The sequence below is a fragment of the Abramis brama genome (assembly GCF_963993115.1).
Source record: "Abramis brama genome assembly, chromosome: 18".
Taxonomy (NCBI): domain Eukaryota; kingdom Metazoa; phylum Chordata; class Actinopteri; order Cypriniformes; family Leuciscidae; genus Abramis; species Abramis brama.
Genome location: NC_139980.1, coordinates 35,559,724 through 35,577,820, shown reverse-complemented (window position 1 = coordinate 35,577,820; position 18,097 = coordinate 35,559,724). Strand labels below are relative to the sequence as shown.

General features: G+C 37.1%; 1 protein-coding gene across 3 annotated transcripts in view; it reads left to right on the top strand.

The window, feature by feature from the left end:
- The window catches only part of pak6b (p21 protein (Cdc42/Rac)-activated kinase 6b), a 32,989-nt gene that overhangs the window by 8,703 nt on the left and 6,189 nt on the right, over positions 1-18,097 (top strand). For 2 of the 3 annotated variants that reach the window (XM_084091946.1, XM_084091947.1), the window contains exons 4-10: positions 4,267-4,485; positions 6,889-7,458; positions 9,914-10,330; positions 11,211-11,344; positions 13,535-13,661; positions 15,521-15,646; positions 16,750-16,884. In XM_084091946.1, coding sequence (XP_083948072.1) covers positions 4,276-4,485; positions 6,889-7,458; positions 9,914-10,330; positions 11,211-11,344; positions 13,535-13,661; positions 15,521-15,646; positions 16,750-16,884 — 1,719 coding nt within the window. In that variant the 5' untranslated portion in view covers positions 4,267-4,275. Of the gene's footprint in view, positions 1-4,199; positions 4,486-6,888; positions 7,459-9,913; positions 10,331-11,210; positions 11,345-13,534; positions 13,662-15,520; positions 15,647-16,749; positions 16,885-18,097 lie in introns of those variants that run through there. The other variant, XM_084091945.1, reaches the window with a different exon arrangement.

Genomic DNA, 18,097 nt, shown 5'->3' with positions numbered 1-18,097 from the left:
GATATCATTCTCAATAATCTGATATCAGTATCGGCAGTTTTCATTCTCAATGATCGGATATCAGTATCGGCAGATATCATTCTCAATAATCTGATATCAGTATCGGCAGATATCATTCTCAATAATCTGATATCAGTATCGGCAGATATCATTCTCAATAATCTGATATCAGTATCGGCAGATATCATTCTCAATAATCTGATATCAGTATCGGCAGATATCATTCTCAATAATCTGATATCAGTATCGGCAGATATCATTCTCAATAATCTGATATCAGTATCGGCAGATATCATTCTCAATAATCTGATATCAGTATAGGCAGATATCATTCTCAATTATCTGATATCAGTATCGGCAGATATCATTCTCAATAATCTGATATCAGTATCGGCAGATATCATTCTCAATTATCTGATATCAGTATCGGCAGATATCATTCTCAATAATCTGATATCAGTATCGGCAGATATCATTCTCAATAATCTGATATCAGTATCGGCAGATATCATTCTCAATAATCTGATATCAGTATCGGCAGATATCATTCTCAATAATCTGATATCAGTATAGGCAGATATCATTCTCAATAATCTGATATCAGTATCGGCAGATATCATTCTCAATAATCTGATATCAGTATAGGCAGATATCATTCTCAATTATCTGATATCAGTATCGGCAGATATCATTCTCAATAATCTGATATCAGTATCGGCAGATATCATTCTCAATAATCTGATATCAGTATCGGCAGATATCATTCTCAATAATCTGATATCAGTATCGGCAGATATCATTCTCAATAATCTGATATCAGTATCGGCAGATATCATTCTCAATAATCTGATATCAGTATAGGCAGATATCATTCTCAATAATCTGATATCAGTATCGGCAGATATCATTCTCAATAATCTGATATCAGTATAGGCAGATATCATTCTCAATAATCTGATATCAGTATAGGCAGATATCATTCTCAGTTATCGGATATCAGCATCGGCAGATATCATTCTCAATTATCGGATATCAGTATCGGCAGATATCATTCTCAGTTATCGGATATCAGTATCGGCAGATATCATTCTCAATAATCGGATATCAGTATCGGCAGATATCATTCTCAATAATCTGATATCTGTATCGGCAGATATCATTCTCAGTTATCGGATATCAGTATCGGCAGATATCATTCTCAGTTATCGGATATCAGTATCGGCAGATATCATTCTCAATAATCTGATATCTGTATCGGCAGATATCATTCTCAATTATCGGATATCAGTATCGGCAGATATCATTCTCAATAATCTGATATCTGTATCGGCAGATATCATTCTCAATAGTCTGATATCAGTATCGGCAGATATCATTCTCAATAATCGGATATCTGTATCGGCAGATATCATTCTCAATAATCAGATATCAGTATCGGCAGGGGCATAGAATTTAGTAGGGACGCTAGGGACGTGTCCCTACCAATATCCATTGACACTGATATGTCCCTATCAATAATTTCGATCAAAACTTAAAATATATTTATATATAACCACTGTTGTCCGGTTGTGTCTTGTGGTTTTTATGTAGGCTTATTTAATTTAATCAGGAAACATCTTATTTAGATTAAAATCTCTTACAAGAGCGTTCTGATAAAAATGCGCAATTCATGGTACACAAACGGTTAATATATATCTGAGTCCCGCCTGCTAACACACATCGCAAAACTGATTGGCTTTGTTTTTTCTATCTAACTTGTGAGAGGCTCTTGTGTAAAGCGGCAATGCTCGAAGGAAACCTAGATGCGGTAAGCTAGGGAGAAATCAACAGTTCTGTGCACAAAAATGCGGGACAAATCAGTTTTTACTACTGTATTACAATCGCGGGATAAGTGGCGAACAATCGTTAGTTTGACAATCGAGAGAGAGATTGTGTATGCTTAAGTGTGTGTGTGTAACACTACATTATAGGGACAAAATGTCACCACAAAGATGGCAATATACGAAATACTTGTCCTTGTGGGGATTTATTTATTTATTTTATTTTTGGAAAACAGCTGAAAATGTAAAAATGCAGAAAGTTTTCTGTGATAGGCAGGGCTAGTGTAGGGGGATATAATATACCGTTTGTACAGTATAAATCATTATGTCTGTAAAAAGTCCCCATAAAACATAAAAACAACATGGCTTGGTCTTGTTGAAATGAGAGGAATGTTTGATGAAGTTGAAACCCTTGTCATCCCAGTCTCATCAGCTGAGGCTGAAAGACGTGTCAGTGCTCTTAGGACTCAGAGCAATGGCACAAGTGACACTTAACAGTATTGCTGTGTGTCATGTCCAACAGGACAAACTGGACATTATTGATGTGAAACAAATATGCCAACAGTTCATTTCTGTAAGTTCACTTTTAAATGAAAATTCTGTCATCATTTACTCTCCCTCAAGTTGTTTCAAACCTGTATGCATTTCTTTCTTCTGCTGAACACAAAAGAAGATATTTTGAAGAATGTCGGTAACCAGTATTGAGTTTTTTTTTTCTACTGTGTAAGTCAATGGGGTCCATCAACTGTCTGGTTACCGACATTCTTCAAAATATCTTCTTTTGTGTTCAGAAGAAGAAAGAAATTCATACAGGTTTAAAACAACTTGAGGGAGAGTAAATGATGACAGAATGTTCATTTTTGGGTGAAGTGTCCCTTTAATGACAGATGCAGCTCAGCTTCAGGGGATGTCCCCACCAATTTCAAAATCAAACCTACGCCCTTGAGTATCGGCAGATATCATTCTGATTTTTTGGCTATTGTTATTGGCGGAAAAATTTTGTATCGGTGCAGCTCTAGTTTTTACTGTACCTTTTTTACAGTATTTTTCTGTAAAAATAACAAACATTTTTTACAGTGCACTACTACATAAAAATGACTTATGAAAAATATCTTATGTTTGTATACATTATGCATGGGGTTTATAAATTTGTTTCCATTCACTTCATGCACCAGGACAGATGTTGAGGGTCACAGGAGGACATAAACTATTACTGAGGAATAATAGTCGAACGGTGATCAGATCAATATGTTCATCCACGCTGGTGATGTGATTGATCGAGTTAATGTAAAACAGAGGCCTAATGTCTACAAAAACGACTGAGATATTAACCCTGTAAAGCCTCACATTTGATATATTAGTCAAACAAGAACAAAAACATTTTGTATCATATTTGATCATTTTATAGCTTATATGGTATAATATAGTGAGAATATGGAGGGAAAAGAAGTATTCAAAGGCCCAAACTGAGCAAAAATATGCAATCTGGTGCAGATGCTGATATTTATATGGACATATAGTAATATAAAATTCTGATGCTTGTAATGTAAATCAGTGATAACAGTATAGCAGATACTTGCATGAAATGCATTTAAATATCTGCCAATAATGTCTTAGTAAGATTATATTTAAATGCTTAGTTTTAGGATCAAAACATATGATGCAATGTAATACAATGATGACTGAGAGATGAACAAATAAACCTTCCCCAAAAGCCTGATGATCATATTTGATACTCATGATTTTTCTAATAAATGATGATGTATAATCAAGTAAACCGAAGCTGCTTCAGTGCAGCTGCAATATTACGAACAATCTATAAGTTATTCCTACGTTTACTTGATACAAATCAGTGCAGAAAGACACGTGAAGCACGAGCTAAAGGAAGATTTTTGTACAATTACTCTAAAAGATTTTTACTTGATAAAAGAGTCTAAACTATCAATCAGTCGGAGAGTGTGTGAAACAGGTAATTTATATATGTGTGTATCGTAAATAATATAGGGTTATGTAGGGCTAAATAGATTCAGGCTTGGGAAATCCAATGTACTCAAAATCAGGACATTGTTTTCTGTGGTCGCTTTCATTGGTTGATATGACCTCAGTATGACCTGCAGGAATATTGAGCCTGTCACTAGTAGTTTGGTTCCTATGGTTCACTGAATATGCATCAGTAAAGACTCGATCTACAACCGTCTCACTTCAGTGTCCGTGTAACAGGACGCTCACGGTGTCAGGTTTGAAAGAGCTAGAAAGGGGGCGTGTCCTCAGGTGTCTGATTGACAGCACATGTCACACCTCTCCCCGCCCCCTTTTGAGTCTTGTTTTTTTTTTTTTTTATCTCTTCAGTTGGACATGTAGTGCATGTTGTGAATGCGACCGCATGGCATTGCTGGAGAAACTGAGCGTGTCGTTTCACAATGGGACTGACTCTTGTTTCCCACAGGCTGTCGGGATGTTCCTGAGGAAGAAGAAGAAGAAGAGGAGGCTGGAGATCTCCACACCCAAGAACTTCGAGCACAGGGTGCACACGTCCTTCGACCCGGTTCAGGGATGTTTCGTCGGTCTGCCGCCCCAATGGCAGAGCATCATAGAAACACTCAAGAGACCCAAACCTGTGGTGGACCCATCCAGAATCACACAGATCTATCCCAAACCAAAGAAGGTAAAGTGAAGCGTGTTCAAAACAAGACATGTTTCACAATATCAGAGTATCAGAGCTATTTTATTATATGTTTTTGGCATTTATACATAATTAATTAACATGTTTATATATATATAGATAAACTATAGAGTAGTTTGAATTATACACACAGCAATTATATTATATATAATTCATATATATATATATATATATATATGTAATTAAAGTCCCCGACTTTAATTTGCAAACGAAGTTGCAAACGACTATTCTCCAGTTTTGTGACGTATTTTCATGCTAAACGGAATATTGCACAGAGGGCGGGGTTTACTCTAGCTCCTCCTCTCCATCTCTGCTCATAGCAGACTGACGGTTTGAGGGGAGTGGTTATGCGTTTCCCAACCCAAGCCGTCAAACTGACGTCATCAGAGAAGGAACGCCATTCCAGACCGGAAGTAACTTTTCAGATTTTGATGAAAGATTACCACGGCAGACAATTTTTTTCTGTGTATTAACTTGCACGGATTAATTGTTCACCACAAGATTAGTAATATGCGCTAACAAAGTAAATAGGGTCAATTTTGATTTCATGTCGACTTTAATTAATGGTTAAATTACATTATATATATTTTTGCATTATTTGCAAAACTTAGTGACTTTTTATGACAATTAGGCAAAAAAATGCATTTGATATTACAGCGCTGCATAGATATTTCAATTTTTAACATTATTATGCAATTATTGTAAATAGTTACTAGGTAGGTGAATATCACAAAATATTACAGAATATCACGTGTGTATGTGTGTGCGCGTTATATTATATTATGTATATATATATATATATATATATATATATCATGTGTGTGTAATCCAAAATTGATGCTTGAATGTTTTTTTTTTGCATTCATTATTTGCCAAACTTAGTGACAAAAATTTCAGCCAAGAAATGATATAGTTGATATTATTTTGCAAAACATTTCACTGCATAGATATTTCATTAATACCGTTCTATTTGTAACATTATTATGCAGTTATTATATACAGTTACTAGGTCGTTAATTCTCATGCCCAGATCTCATTTCACTACAAAATCAAAATATATATATTTTTAATTATTGCATAAAGAAAATTATAGCAGTGTTTGCAAAACTTACCGACAATATTTTAAGACAATTAAGCAAAATTATCAGGCAAAATATATAATCTCTTAAAATATATAATGTCTCTTGATTTTGCTGTGAAATTAGACTGAGACACGTTCTTTGCAGCATCTACTGTAATTTCTTTAAGAGTGTTTTTCAACAGAACATGTTTTCCCGGAGGAAGTTTGTATCTCGTTAATGTTTGCGGCTCCGGTTAATAATCACATGTCTGTTAAACAGGTTCTGTCTCAATGCTTATGTCTAAACCCTCGTCTCTGTTACATTTCCCCAGAGTTCTCACGTATCCGCTGCTCCATTCAAACGCTTTAAGAAAGTGACATTAAGCCTTTCTGTTTGCTAACGTTGACCTGATAAACCTGCTCGACGCTGCTCTAGGAGGAGCTGCATCATCCCACCAAATGACTTAGGGCAAATGTCTGAGGTCCTGAAAAATTCTGCTTAGATATGCAAATGAGATGCAAATGCTCCTGAATAAAAAATAATAAAAAAAATGTCACAACTTGTTTCAGAGCCTTCAGAGAACATTTACAAGTAACATTCCCAAAATGTAATGTTCACTTAACATTCGCATAACCAATAAAAACATTTTTAAAACATCATGGACATTTTGAATGTTCAGAAAACCTTCAGAAATTATGTTTTTATAACTCAACGGGAATGTTAGCAAAACTTTCTTAAGCATATTTTGTTATCTGGGATAATACAGACAAATGCTCATCAATGCAACTGACTACTAAGATATTAAATAAATAAAATGATTTGACCAATTTACCAGTCAGTGATTAATATTAAAGCCAACATTAAACGCTGTTTACAACCTGTTCTGCCTGATAAGTGCATGTGATGTGATGTATTTTAGATTGAAACAAGATGAAAAAATTGGTTCACAATAAGACAAGGAACATGAATTAAGTCACATTTATTCATACAGCGCTTTATACAATACTGATCGTTGCAAAGCAGCTTCACAGTGATAAACAGGAAAATACAGTGTTAATGGCATCAATTATGAAACTAATACAATTTTAGCTGTAAAGCAGCTCCACAATGTTGATTCAGTTCAATAACGTCAACATTACAAAGTGAATGAATTACGAAACAAATTTGATTCGGCTCAATTCAGTTCGACAGCAGTGCAAAGTTCAATTATCAAACGAATTCGATTCCGCTAAAAAGGCAATAGTGTCGTCATTATTCAGATCGAGTCAGTTCAACAGTCAAATCTTCTAGTCAGTTTTGATGCCGTGTTTTCTCTCTCTTCCAGAGCATCGTGCGCGGCAGTTTCATCGGACACGAGGACTACATTTCTGCAGCGATCGCGGAGATGAGCCGACTCTCGGTCACCAGCTCCAACTCCTTGAGGAGAACCAGCCCGTCTTTGCGGAAGCGAGCTCAGTCTCTGGGCCGTCTGGGAGAGGTAGTGGAAGGAGAGACGTACGAGTATCAGGAACTGAACGAGGCCAATCTGGGAAACGGTCAGCCGGTGTTGGACTGGCGCTCCCGATCCCGACAGGTCCAGAGTGAGAGTGGAAGTCCTCAGCCTGACCTCAAGAAGAGCTTCACGTTAAACCCAAACGACTCACGGACGAGATCCAAATCGATTCACGAGGCGACGATGTTCACGGAGCAACCGATGCTCATGCCTCGGGACATTTTACTCGCGCCTAGGACTGTTCACGAACGGCTCGGCGTCGCTAGAATGGACGGTAAATCCACGCAGAGGCCCGTGTCGTGTCTCTACAGCGCATACAGAGAGAACGAGGGAGCAAAACTGATCCCAGAACAGCCGAAGATGGAAGCGCAGAAGAGGCCACTGTCCACCTACAACTTTAAGGTGTGTAAAGTCACATTTATATAGCGCTTATTCAATACAGATTGTTTCAAAGCATCTTCACGGTGATGAACGGTGTTAATGTTGAAAAATGCATCACTTATGAAACAAATAAAGTTTCACCCGTAAAGCAGCTCTAAAAAGATTATAGACTCATTGTTCAGCTCGATTCAGTTCAATAACAGTGGGAATGTTGTAAAAGTTTGTTAGTTATGAAGTGAATCAATTCAACTAAAGCAGCTCTAAAAAGACAATAGAGTTATAATTCAATGCTTATTTAGTTCAATAGCAGTGCGAAGTTCATCAATTACAAAATGAATTCAGTTCAGCATCTGATAGTGTCAGTGCAGTCAGACAGATAATACTACTGAATATTCAGTGTCTTTTAAACCCAAACTTATCAATCCAAAGGCGAGTACTCAGTCTGAGAAACTTGTTTGGGTGCTATTTCATATCGCAATATTTACAATAGTGATGTTACTTTTTTTCTAATGTGTTAGAGTCTGATTTCATTTGATAAAGAACAGGTCCAACAGATTGCTCTGGGTGGAATACAGGTTGAGGGTTGCATGAACGAGCAGACGTCACCTTTACAGCGACGCTCTTACAGTCTCAGTCACTGAGCAAGATAAACACTTCTGTCACTCATAAAGCAGAGCAGGCTTTAACTACACCAACATGGGCTTGATTCCCAGAATGCATAAACCCATCAAATGTTCCTTGAATGCAAAATACTGTTAAGTTTCTTGGGATAAAAATGTCTGTCTAATGCATTAATATAAAATAAGCACAGCCACAGTTATTAGTGTTTACATGAAGCTAGTGTGATAGAATTGTTCACTAAAATTCCCTGTGCAAAGTTGTATACATTTTTTTTTGGTGCTGTTTTGACCCTTTAAAGCTGCCGTCGGCAACATTTTTTTATCATATTCAGTGAAATCGACACTATAATCCGACGGAACAACATAAATAAAGTGGTTTTAGAAAAAAACCCGAGCTTCTAATTCCACCTGGAGCGTGTTATTTGTTTTGCAAAAATCCACTTCTCCCGGATCATCGGGTCCAATCAGCGCGGGGGGGGGGTGAGATCTGACTGTCAATCACAGGTCGTGCACACGCCACAGATCCCACTCCACCAGTGTTGCCAGATGTACGATAATTATCGTATTTGTACGATAATTTTGACCTCTGTACGATGTACAATCAATAATGGAAAAAATCCTATAATGTACGATAATTTCAGACCTGTGTGACACTTAAAATGATGGTCGTTGTAATCATAGGGTTTCTCATTGATCTAGCTGTGGATTCTACGTCTACCGGGGGAAGAACGTGTAGAGAGAGGGAGCGAGAGACCTTGCATGTGTGTGCTAGTGTGCCTCACGAAGCGCATGTAAGGACCCAACCAATCAAATGTAAGAACCGAACCCCCCCCTGTATTCTGTACAGGTTTGACTCGTGTACGATCATTTTCTTCCAAATACGATAATTTTGAGCTTCTGGTACGATACTTGGACATTTCCAATCTGGCAACACTGCACTCCCCCTTCGCGCTGAGTCGCTCACGTTAATATCACATGCACTGAAGTTCGCAGGTGTGTTGGATTGTACGACGCGTGATGGCAGAGAGAAAATCTACTAACAAGCTTCCAATTGCTCGGTTATTGCTATCTGTGGATAGATTAGCCAGGGCAGCCTACCTCCGAGTCCATGGTGTTGATCGATGCTGAAGAGACGGACGCGTTCACAGAAGATCAGGTGCACACGCACTGACGAGCACATACTCGATGGGGGAGGGTGCTCGCTGGTAGTGGGGGAGGGGCATGAGAGTTGTAAACATTCAACATTTTGGCTAAGTCGACTCAATCTGCCAGACTTGCCGACTGCAGCTTTAAATTTGCTAAAAGCAGAGTTTATACAGTATATGCACGGTTTACATGAAGAAAACTCCCATCACTAAAATGCAGATTTAGCTCTGTTTAAACACCACTGTGACATCTTCATCATCTTCTTCTCTCCGCTACTCTCGCTCTATAGACTTCCACTGTGAGTACAGGACTGTAAACATGATTATTGCTTGCTTATCGAGATCGCACAGGCTGATGGTCCTTCACTCAGTCTGCTCTGTAGGGCTCATCTGATTGGTTCCTGCTGTATCAGTAGCCAATGAGCTCGCAGCTCAACCTTCAAATACTTGGTCAGAATTTTCTGAGGAAGTTTTTCTCAGCTCTCCTTCAGAGACCCTCCTCCTTCCCCAGCTCCACCTGTGTAGATCGGCTACGGGTCATTCATGTGTGCTATACTGTACAGAAGCACGTTTGTTAACGATAACGCAACACTGCCCAGATGTTTATAAAGCTTGTTTTAAATCAAAGATATTCCCTATTCTTCCAGTAATAAGCTGCTTCCTACTGTAGTCTGCCGAACTCAACAGACGTCATGTTTATCTCGAACACAGGCGAACTCCCCGATCTACGCGGCCATTTCCAAACCCAACGGCACCAGTAGTCCAAAACCAGGGCATGGGCTGATCCCCGTCCAGACCACACGTCGTTCCTCCAATGACATCGTGGACGGCGTTTCTCCCAAGGAAACCTCGGGAGCACCGACCCAGCCCAGGCCCCCCCCCACAGGCTCGTCTGAGAGTCCCGCCGGCGTCCCGGAGCCCAAGGTCTCGCACGAGCAGTTCAGAGCCGCGCTGCAGACGGTCGTGGACGCGGGCGATCCTCGCTCGTACCTGGAGAGCTTCGTGAAGATCGGGGAAGGCTCCACGGGTGTGGTGTGCATCGCGCGGGAGAAGCTCAGCGGACGGCAGGTGGCGGTGAAGATGATGGACCTGAGGAAGCAGCAGAGGAGAGAGCTGCTCTTCAACGAGGTGCGACCACACCGGACTCACTCTCTCCGTCATGTGACGTTATCTGAGGACAGCAAAACTTTTAATGAGAAGTTAAACTATGAACACTTAAAGAGATCGAGCTATTCGCAAATGATGACTTGCTTAAAGATCCACATCAGTGTTGTTGTATAAATAAATACAATTATATTATAGAAGGATGAGTTATTCTAAAAAATAAATATAATAGAAATAGACGTATATTAAATATTTATAATATAACGATATATAAAAAGTTGTATGTATGTACTTTATATATACATACATGATATAAAATATATACAAAAAGATTATATACATATCATTTATTTATAAAAAACAATGATATATAAAAAATCACAATGTCTTGCCTTAAAAGAACCACATTAGAATTTTTGTATAAATGTAAAAATTATATTATATACAAATTATATTACCTCATATAAATTATATTATAATATAATTATATATATGCCTAACCCTAACATATATAATATTTGAAAATATAACAACATATACCTAATTTTTAATATATCATTGTTTACACACACACACACACACACACACACACACACACACACACATATATACACACACACACATACTCACAATATATAAATATGTAAACCATGATAGTATGATGAAAAAAAATATAATGTTTATATATATATATTAATCAATTAATATATTGAAAGTATATTAACGAAAATTATATATATAATATTTTTACACTTATATATTCTTTTAAAATATAACAATAATAAACACGTTTTAATATATCATTGCTTACGTATATATATATATTTTGTGTGTATAAATATATATAAAATATATATGTGTGTGTAATTTTTTTGCATGTGACTCTATATGTCATGACTCACAGGTGGTTATAATGCGAGACTACAGTCATAAGAACGTGGTGGAGATGTACAAGAGCGCGCTGGTGGGTGAAGAGCTGTGGGTCATCATGGAGTACCTGCAGGGCGGCGCTCTAACCAACATCGTCTCAGAAACCAGGTGATCCACCGGTTCGACACACACACGTATGATGGATCCCTCAGATCACGTGTGCTGTTTTCACAGCGTTAGCGCAGAAGCTCTTCACTGACGTTCCTCACGCTAGCTGTTCATCTAACATCAAGCATTAAACGCCTGCGAAGAAGAAAGCCCAGACTGCAGTTTTTGTTTAATACGTTTTGCTATACATTATATAATGTGAATATGAACTGATGCGATTTTGCAATGTGAAGATGCAATGCATTAGACAACCATTCAATCCTGAGGCGTTAAAAAGCGTTCTAATGTTTCAGGCCGGTTAGATTTTTTAATGCTTAAGTCTCTTACTCAGCAAGGCTGCATTTATTTGATAAAAAATACTGTAAAAATTGTGAAATATTATTCTAATGTAAATCAGCTGTTTTATATGTGAATATCTATCTATAAATTACAGAAACGTCTGTCTGTCTGTCTGTGTGTGTGTGTGTGTGTGTGTGTGTGTGTCTGTTAACCGCATATCTCTCGAACCGTTAGTCCGATGGATTTCAAACTCGACAGGTGTCTCGATACGGGCACGAGTAAGTGCAGTGCCAAGTTTGACACTGTTTGGTTGAGAAATGCAAAAGATATTGTTAAATATATCATTTTTAAAAGGTTGTGGTTTAAAAATAAACATTCTGACATCAGTCAGCTACACTGTTTACTTCTGAATATTAGAGTTTGGTTCCAGAACGTGATAAATCCATTTTAATTAATTTGAGTAAAAATGTGTTTTCTTTACCAAGAAAGTAGCAAGATGAAAACCACTATTTTCTGTTTCCAACTTTCGCATCTTTAGGTTATAATAACATAAAAAATTCAAATCCAGATTTGGATTATCAAAGATCTATTATAAAAACGGATTATTTCCCCCTAAAAATGCAATAAATTCATGACACTTTTTTTTCAAAATGCTATTATATATTGAAACTGTTGAAATCAGCCGTCGCTAAGAAATATCTCCTGAACTTTTCTGACGGCGATCAGCTCACAAAAACTGATTTTGCACGGGCACTTTGCACTGCTCCCTGAATCAACACGCTTATTCATTTGTGGATGTAAACTGAATCTGTAAGTCAGCTATGCTGTTTACTTCTGAATATTATATTTCATTCTGGTGAACTTAACGTTATCGCTGCTGTGTAATAGTAGCCTATGCTATTCACCAACTAAACATATCCTATTCAATGCGTTCACAGTCTCTTTCACGGGCATCATTTGTAGTTGCCCATTCACAAACTGTTTCCTCAAGCATAGCGTTTTCTCGAGTTCACTGTGTGCTTTCTACCATGCACAAATAAAAATGTCACTGAACTTTTGCTGTGTAATTGTAACAATGAGCACTCAAACACACCAAACCAACAATTACTAAAAACAAAAACTGATTTTGCACGGGCATTTTGCACTAGCACTTAGACGGTTGTGGTATACATAAACACTCAGTCAGCTACACTGTTTACTTCTGAATATTATAGTTTATTCACAGCCATCATTTGTCTGTCCATCACCATCACCTAGCCTGCTCCCTGAATTCAATGCGTTCACAGTCTCTTTCACGGGCACCAAACCAACAATTACTAAAAACACACACAAAAACTGATTTTGCATGGGCATTTTGCACTAGTACAGTAAAGTGTAATTTATTCCTGTGATCAAAGCTGAATTTTCAGCATCATTACTCCAGTCTTCAGTGTCACATGATCCTTCAGAAATCAGTCTAATATGATGATTTGATGCTCAAGAAACATTTATGATTATTATCAGTGTTGAAAACAATCATATTTTTATGGAAACCATGATACATTTTATGTCTCATGATTCTTTGATGAACAGAACATTTAAAAGAGCAGCATTTATTTGAAATAGAATATTTTGTAACATTATAAATGTATTTACTGTCACTTTTGACCAATTTTATCCGTCCTTGCTGAATGAAAGTTCTTTTTTTTATCTTACTGAGCTCAAACCTTTGATCAGTAGTGTACTAACTGTGTATTATACAGATGGTGATGGAAAAAATATGAGATGGGAGGAAAAATATATTTCAGTGCTTTTGTGTTCTCTCGCAAACTTTTACCATACATACAGATATATATATATATAACTGCTGAATTTCAGGAGTGGAAGGAGGCACAGCCCTTGTTTATTTAGTGTGTGTGTGTGTGTGTTTAGGCTAACAGAGGAGCAGATCGCGACGGTGTGTGAGTCCGTCTTGCAGGCGCTCTGTTATCTTCACGCTCAGGGCGTCATTCACAGAGACATCAAGAGTGACTCCATCTTACTGACACTGGACGGCCGGGTAAGAACGACTCTAATCTCACATACAATCATTCTGAATGTTAATCGTGTCAGTTGTAAACATTATGGGATACACTCTGGCCAGACAGGATTTAACGGTCATGAACGGCATTTAAAAAAAAAGATGTAATTTTATAATGTTCTCTGAGGTCCACTTATAATGTAATCAAGATTCTTAAAGTCCCCCTGTAGTCAATCATTTTATCCCTTAATCTCATCTTTGATCACCAAAATGACATATTTAAACGTTTTCTTCATGCCTTTAAATATCTTGAATGTAACTCGACACCCTTGCCTCATTTAGTATGCGTGGTTCTATGAATATGCAAATGAGCCCCGCCTCCACTCACTCGCTCAGCTCAGAGATCCACTGGTTGACGATCACACGTTGATCTGATTGGTTACAAGGTAGTTTGTGACGTCAGAAACACCAGCGATTTCAAAGCGTGTTTTTGAGACTGTCTTTGGTTCACTGCAGTTTTAAGGAGGAAATACTCAGCAATGGAGTCGACTTATGAATTTACACATGGTTTGTCTTAAAGCACATTAAAAACACCACATAGACACATAAACAACATTAAAAGCTGGATTTTCACCACAGGGGGACATTAAAAGTAATTTAGAAGTAATAAGCTACTTTTTACCCTCTCTTTTAAACACTCAGTTTTTGTGGGCGTGTCTCATTCATGAGTTGGAAGTAAACGCCCACTGCTGTGATTGGCTAACAGTTTTGCATATAAAAAAAAAAAATCAACGTCCCTGCCATTAAATCTTTGAAACTTCCGATGTTGAAAAATATCGTGTTACATAGTTGAAACCAAACATTTATCCGTATTTCATGCTTTATAAGGCAAATAAAGTTGAAGTACTTTGATTTTCCAGTTATAATTGACTTAAACAGAAGTTTGAATGAATGTACCATCGTTTGTCACACTGTCGTTCTCATTGGCTATTCATAGTTCATCCTGTTCGATAAAGTGAAAAACATACGCATTGCTCTTTGCAGTGTCTTGTTTTAAATGAAATGAAATGTGTTGTAATGTCTTGAAGAAGATGTCACTCACTGAAGCTTTTATTCAGGATTACAGCGAATGGCTTCGATCAAAACAATAACAAAAGCAGCATTTTCTGTGCTTTCTTATCTCCGATATTATCTCCGATAATAATCCAATGCTAATAATCCAATGCATTAACCCCATAAATGCCGAAGAAAAGGAAAGAACACACTATTCAGTTTGACTGTGAGAGTAAAAATACTCGGTGCGTATCAAGCGATCTTAAAAATAAAGTGCATCCACGCTTTATTAATGTTCGGATCATGAAGAAGGCGAAGTGTTTTCCCACAATGGTTTTGCTGGAGTAATCCTGTGTTTGCGTGTCTATCGTATTTACTACTACATGACGTGTGTGAGTCAGTGGGCGGGGCTAAAGAGGCGGTGATGCAGAAGTGGGCGTCGATCTTCTGCAGAGGTGGTCTTTGGTCGCTCTATGACATCATAACGTGAAAAAATAATTTTCTGAGCGTGGTTTCAATAAAAGCTGTTTTTGGACTAATGAGGACGTTTGAGTTCTGAAACTTACAGGATAGTTTTATAGTATAATGACCTCTGATATGTCAAAAGATCAAGAAACATTCTCGATTTCTCATCTCATGACCTCTTTAAACTTTGACGATGTTGATCGACCAAAACGCATCTTTAATGCCAGGTCTCAGAAATTACCCAAATAATAACAAAGAAACGGCAAGTAACGCATTGAATTAAATGTGAAATTTAGAAAGACTGCATTTTCTTGTAAAGCGTACTCCAGTAATGTGTGGAGAATCATTTGTCATTTTGTCTCTTTCTGTTCGTTTTACAGGTCAAACTGTCCGACTTTGGATTCTGCGCTCAGATCAGCAAAGACATTCCCAAGAGGAAGTCGTTAGTGGGAACTCCATACTGGATGGCTCCGGAAGTGGTTTCCAAGACGCCGTACGGCACTGAGGTCTTGTTTGTTACTCAATCGTGCATGAACAGAAGTACCTGCAATATGCCGTAAATGTAGCTTTTCATTGAACAGATCACGCGTGATGAATCTAGAGATGGTTTATAACACTTTACAATGAGGTCTCAATTAGATAATGCATTAAATAACAAAGAACAATATAAACCATTTAATTATCTATGTTAACATAAATACTATTTTGTATTTTGTTGAAATGTTGAAATAAACAATAACTGAGATAAAAAAATGCTGTAAGTCTTAAAGGGGTGGTTGATTATGATTTGACTTTTCTAACTTTAGTTAGTGTGTAATGTTGCTGTTTGATCATAAACAACATCTGCGAAGTTACGACGCTCAAAGTTCAAAGCAAAGGGAGATATTTGCTTTTAAGAAATCACTTTTTAAGGACTACAACAAACGGCTGATAGAGACTACACAACATTCCTCCTGGGTTAGTGACATCACCAACCCTAGAATTTACATAAACCCCGCCCCTGGAACATGATTTATAGATTATCATGACAGAATATGCTAATCAATGACTAGAAGATAACTACACATCAGCTTCATAAATTCATCAACTAACCATTCAGAAATGTCCTGTTGCTTCTACATGTTGTCACTTCTTCTTGAGTCTCTCCATCTTTGACCAGTTTGAACATAAAAGACTAAAAGTTTTTGAAATGTTCAGTGTGTGTCTGTGTGAGGTAAAAGGACACAAGCTCTTGAAGCTCCGCCCCCTGTGCCGGGAGCAGCAGCTCATTTGCATTTAAAGGGACAGACACAAAACGATGTGTTTTTGCTCACCCTCAAAAAGTGACAGTTTTAACATGCTATATAAAAATATCCGTGGGGTATTTAGAGCTAAAACTTCACACACACACTCTGGAGTCATCAGAGACTTATTTTACATCTTGTGAAAAGGGCATTATACCACCCCTTTAATTATTATGCAGTTCATAATAATTCTTATGTAATCCCGTTCAATGAAGCCTTGTTGTAAAGTGTGATTCCTGGTTGCTGAGCGGAAAGGTGATGACTGTAGTCAGGAAGTGATGGTGATTCTGCTGAAGTGAGACGGTCGTGTTGTCTGGTGTGTGTAGGTGGACGTGTGGTCTCTGGGAATCATGGTGGTGGAGATGGTTGATGGAGAACCTCCATATTTCAGCGAGACGCCGATAGCAGCGATGAAGAGACTTCGGGACGAGCCGGCGCCTTCTGCCAGGAACACCAGCAAGGTAAAGACGACATGACGTCAGAACATGCTGTTATTGTGCCGTGTGGCTAAAAGTGTTAAAGATTGTGGTACCATTACAATAAGCTCTCATAATGCATCATCTAACATTAAGCAATACATTTGTTACAGTGTTTATTAATCTTTATTAAATCATTTATTTATTAATAATTATCTTCATTTAATCTTAATGTTAGTTCATGTTCACTCAGGTCCATTAAATTATATGAACAGATGCTTATATATATATATATAACTAAGATTAATAAATGCTTTAGCAGTATTTTTCATTGTTTGTTCATGTTAACTAATGTAAACACTTGCAAACTTATTGTAATGTTTTACCAAAATTGTTTTCGTTTGCTGAAATAAAAATTAAATATAGTGTGTGTATATATATATATATATATATATATATATATATATATATTAGATGAAACACTTCAACTTAAAATGTTGTATTTAAAACAAATGATTAAAAATAAATAAATAAATTGAAAAAATACTGAAAAATAAATTTAAGATAAATATTAAAAAAATGTAAATGTTAAAAGCACATAAAAATAGCTAAATCTTAAATTAAAATGCTAACTAAAATTAATAAATAAGCAGTATATGAATAAAACTGATTTCATGCAGGAATTAATTGAAATAAAATCACTAAACTGTGTCATGATCATAAACACTATAAAGTCCCCCAAAATCTGCTTAATGAGATTTAAAATCAAAGTTAGCATATAGAAAATGAAGCCTATTTAATATTTTTGTCATTGTAATGTTTGACGTTATGGTAGTAACACTTTACAGTAAGGTTTCATTAGTTAATTACTTTAGTTAACATGAACTAAGAATTAACAATACTTCTACAGCATTTAAATAAATACTGCAACACATATATTGCTCATTGTTAGTTCATGTTAATTAATGCATGAACTAATGTAAATAAATAAGACGTTATTGTAAAGTGTCACCATGATGTCAAACATTACAATTCCAAAAATATTAAATAGTCTTCATTTTCTATATGCAAACTTTGATTTTAAGGGCCCTATCACACAGCCGGAGCAATGCAGCGCCAGGCGCGACGCGAGTGTGTTTATGCTAGTTTCAGCCCGACGCAGTTTTCATTTTCATGTCCTGCGACACGTTTAAATAGCGAACGCATTTGTGCCCATCTGTGTGTCCATGGGCTGCTGGTCTGAGAGCGAGTGTGTGTT